Raw genomic sequence first — 5,000 nt, 5'->3', positions numbered from 1 at the left:
CTATAGCGCTGCTGCCTTGGAGAGGGATATGTTCATGAGGCTTCTTTGGAAGCGTAGAGGACTTATTTTCCTGTTCTTCTCTCTCTCTTTCTCTCTCACACACACTCTCTCTCCCCCCCTTCTCTCTCTCTTTCTCTTTCTTCTCCCTCTTTCTCTCTCTCCCCCCTCTCTCTCTCCTCCTCTCCCTCTCTCTCATTCTTTTTTTTTCTCTCTCTCTCCTCTCTCTCTCTGTCTCCCCCCCCCCCCCCTCTCTCTCTTTCTCCTTCCTCCCCCCCTCTCTCTCTCTCGCTTTCTATCTCTTCAGTGCCAAAGAAAATAATTTGATATTATTTGTTTCGAGTTAAATTTGCTTTAATTCTGTAATGTTTATAATTTAAACCGACTAGTTGCCCGCCCTAAATATATATCGTTTTATTGCAGCCTCTAACTTAGTAACATTCTTTACATAAAACATTATATCCCGACTCCTTTAATGAAGTGAAACACTAATGCCACAAAGGACGTTTCCTGACTCCACGCTATCTCAGCATGACGTGCACACACCGCTGAGAAACAAAGTACACAGACTATAGCACAGCAAGGAAGACTGCAACAAAGCCGAGGACAGACTCACTTGTTGTACAGGCTGATGTCCGGCTGCCAGAGCTCTTGGTCCCCCATGTGGAGCACCTTGAGGCCTCCGTAGTCCTTGTAGTCCCACTCGAGTCTCGGATCTTGCGATCGCTGAGGACAGATCGTGACGACAGCTATTTCCTTGAACCATTGCTTTCATGCGCGAGCTTGTAATTTTTTTTTCCAAGATTGGCTGCATTTCTTTTAAGCTGAATATGCACACAGCCACATACATTCCGCTGTGACATTACTCTCAACATTTTTGAATGCTTATTGCTTAGTACAGGCATTGAATTCATCTCGTTTCGCAATTCTTAAATAAAGCAGCTTAACCTGGATATATATATATATATATATATATATATATATATATATATATATATATATATATATAACATACAAACATGTAACCGGACGCTAACATAAAAATATTCTTACGCCTTAAAAAGTGGACACCAGAGAGCTCCCTGTGACTCACCATCATCATCCAGGCATTGACAGTGAAAACCTCCTCCACTTCGTCGACCGATATGCCGTTGATGACGAATCCAAACTTAACCGCCGTGGTTCCGTTCTGGTTTCGGTGCGGCAGGGCCAACTTGTTTAGTCTTTGAGCAATTTCTTACGTAGTTTTTCGTTCATGCTGTAATTAGGCACGTCTGATCCGCCCGAGAGAGTGGAGAGGATGGTTATTTTGAGAAGGATCAAAGCAAGCGAGGTGAAGCTTTTAATTCTAAAGATCATAAATATAAACATGACTGTCCTGGTGTGTTCGCGAGGGACAAAACGTATTCTTATGTGAGAGTTTATGAGACGTATGCAATAAATACCCAAGATGACACCTATCCTTAATCAATTACATTGCCCTCGAGTTACGAAAATATTTGTTTTCCTTTCTACAAAACAATGAGCTATACACAATTTCGAATCTCTCTCTCTCACCTCCAACTCTCCCACAGGCGAAATATCACCTCCGAACGGAAAATAAGACGAACTTTGGGTGGCAACACACTGGCGGAGTCGTGGCGCGGCGACGTTTTGCCCTACACACTCATTAAGCAGCATGGAAGAGGCTATTTCACGTTGCCTGGATCTACCTAACACCTCCCTTTACTATGGCAACGTGAACTTCGGTCGCCATCCCTCCGCCGACGTTGAGGGCGCGAGCGCTTATCCCGCCAGGGAGGAGGACGCTCAAGACGGCGTTGCCACGGATCGCTGCTTTTTTTTTATTATTTGTATTTTTTTATTATATCTACTTTTATTTATTGAATTTTATTGAGTTTTATGTACTACGTTTTACGATGGTTCTTTCATGATAAGTTCATTTATTTATTTATTTTACGATAATGACTATTTTATCGATTTTATTATACAAAATATTTTTTTTAATTTGTTTTATTACTTTTAACGTTAATTTCACGAACTTAGGAATCTACGAAAGAACCACAATGCCCCGGTTCTCGCGCTTAAAAACCAATGGGGGAGGTACAAGGGCAGACAAGGGAGGGTGCGGGCATCGGCCTTTGTACCTGTTGGGCTGCTCAGGCATCATCGGAAAGGGCCTCCCGAAAGGCAAGTAAGTGGCTGCGAAGACTGATATGAGGTGGGTCGTGAGGGCTATTTGACCAGGAATTATTTCGGAAAGTGACATAGTGATTTGTTGCCTTCTTTATTTTAGTATTTGTTTTTTTGTATGCGCTTTTGTTTTATTACTTTTATTGCTTTTGATGTGTTCATTGTTTTAAGTTTGTTTTACCGCGTTATTTTAATAAATGTTCTATATCACGTATGTCGCCATTTCCCTCGCAAACCCATATGTGAAAGGAAAAAAGATTAACATTGCAGCGATTGAATTACACTACTCCCTTGCGTATATGCACACGCCTCTCGGCTCAATTCACGCTTACCAATCTTTATACTTTCGCACCCAACACGTACACTATGCACACACACTACACTCGCATACACAATCTATCGCTCCCTTCCTCACATCTACACTATCCAGCTTCCCACAAACAACACTACGTTTCCATACGTGAACTAAATGGGGGGGTGCAGTGACACTACCTTTCTACATTCTTGCGGGGTGTAATTGGATTTACAGTTCACTACAAGTGTGCACCTTTGTGCATGCATTATGCGCGCGCACACACACACACACACACACACACACACACACACACACACACACACACACACACACACACACACACACACACACACACACGTATATATATATGGGGCACATATATATATATATATATGCCCCGTGGATCCATACATAATGACATGGTTAAACATCTCAAAACTTGGATTAAGCTGAATCTTATCAAAAGTTATCACAGAACATTCTTTTTTTCACTGTCATCGTGCCATAAACAATGTTTGGTTCTTCGCAATTCTTGATAGCATTTTACCAGCAAAGTCGATTTCGAGTAGAAAGTACTCCACTTGCTCAAGGAAGCTTAATGAAAAGGCCTTCTAAGCTATCTGGGAATCACTCTGTGACTCTCCCTTTCAAGTCTTTTATGCTGCCATGTCGGTGACGTGGTTCCTCTTTTGAGTTGATTGGGAAACGCATATTTCCTCCAATCTAGGTATTTGCCAGCTATGCTAATGCTTAGTAATGACCAACATGCCTGGTGCTAAGCCACGTTCATACAACCTCAAGCTGTACCACTCAGTTACTTGGGTAAAGTGTCGTTCCATTGGCAGTGGACTGAACAAAAAAAAAAAAAAAAAAAAAAAAAAAAAAAAAAAAAATGCGCAGACAAATAAAGGGAAACACCGTCTAAATAAAATCGAAGTCAAAACGTATTTTTTTCTTGCTTCGTTTCTGCTGTGGTCGTTTCTTTCCATGGGATAAACTATGCTCTGAACGATTTGCTCGCTCACTGTCCTGTAGGAAGCCAACGCATACCTGTCAGCATTTCACATAATATAAATTAAATATTGTGCAAATTCTAAACAATGCTTTGTTAACAGATCACATAGTGCCACTTTCCATGCCTTCGCTAATCTACTTACTTTCGAAATCAGTTGTCAGAACATGTAGGTCATTGTTGTTGTTGTTGTTGTTGTTGTTGTTGTTGCTATTATTATTATTATTACTATTATTATTATTATTGTTATTATTACTATTATAACTATTATTATTATGATTTTTATTTTTATTGTTATTTTGTTATTATTATTGTTATTATCGTTATTGTCATTATTATTATTATTATTACTATTATAAGGATTATTATTATTATTGTTATTTAGTTATTATTATTATTATTACTATTATAAGGATTATTATTATTATTTTTATTTTGTTATTATTATTATTGTTATTATTATTATTATTATTATTATTGTTATTAATGTTGTTATTGTTATCGTTATTATTATTATTATCGTTATTATCATTATTATCTCATAGATATACATACGTAGTGGCGGATCTACAAAACTATTTTAGGAGAGTCGTCGTGTCGGCAAGCCCCCCCCCCCCCCACTCAAGATCACTTCCGGCCGTTCTGCTCCTCTTTGCTCTTCTGAGTTAAAGCTGAGTGTTCCGGAGACCTTTCCTAATGAGCGTTATCCTTTGCGTTTTCACCCTCACGAGCCGCAGGTGTTTTAACATACTTCTTACATAAATGAGGTAAATGTAACACCCTCACCATCATTCTCCCTTAGTTTAAGAGACTCCCCCCCCGCCTCCCCAGGTACGAAAACCTCATTTCTTCCGTGTGTATTTCTTGTATTCTTATAGAGAAACTAGATATATATATAAATATTTTTTTTATTTTTTTTTCAAGAATGACAGCATCAGTGCTCGATTGCATTACACTTTTGTTCCACTTTATTTGTCATGAAAATGTGGTGTGACGCCCGTACAGGAGGGGGGAGGGGGGGGGGTCATGAGGGGGGCAGTCAGAGTATTGCCTCCCCCCCCCATGACGCCCCTACCCAGACTGTCTCTCAATATCTCCGTCCAGTGATGGTGATAAAAAAATAGAGGCTCTCTTACCTTGAGTTATCATACCAAAGAATATATTCCCCAAATCTAGGCTTGTATGTCGTTGTCTTATTAAATCTCCTGCATAATCGAACAAAATTATCCCATCGTATGTAGTACTTCCATTCTGCTAATTTATTTTGCAGCTTCATGCAGAGAATCTAAGAATTTGCACCAAAGGTCTTTTTCCCTTGACTAGACATTACTATATTGACTCACGATGATATATAGGAAGAACACAAACAAAAAACGTAATGGAAATGAATGTTGCTTTGATAAGAGTTTATTAAGACATATAATATATATATATATATATATATATATATATATAGAAACGAAATGGAATGATTTCACACAGCCAGAACTTTTAACATTGCCG

The 5,000-nt window shown here is 39.0% G+C and overlaps 1 protein-coding gene across 1 annotated transcript in view; it reads right to left on the bottom strand.

The window, feature by feature from the left end:
* Positions 1 to 5,000, bottom strand: part of LOC125033645 (acetylcholine receptor subunit beta-like 1) — a 13,935-nt gene that overhangs the window by 1,832 nt on the left and 7,103 nt on the right. The window contains exons 2-3 of the mRNA XM_047625327.1: positions 1,091 to 1,271; positions 614 to 723 (exon numbers count right to left, since the gene is read on the bottom strand). Coding sequence (XP_047481283.1) covers positions 614 to 723; positions 1,091 to 1,099 — 119 coding nt within the window. The 5' untranslated portion in view covers positions 1,100 to 1,271. The remainder of the gene's footprint in view (positions 1 to 613; positions 724 to 1,090; positions 1,272 to 5,000) is intronic.

This window comes from Penaeus chinensis, chromosome 16, assembly GCF_019202785.1.
Source record: "Penaeus chinensis breed Huanghai No. 1 chromosome 16, ASM1920278v2, whole genome shotgun sequence".
Lineage (NCBI taxonomy): Eukaryota > Metazoa > Arthropoda > Malacostraca > Decapoda > Penaeidae > Penaeus > Penaeus chinensis.
This window is presented reverse-complemented; position numbering and strand designations above follow the sequence as displayed.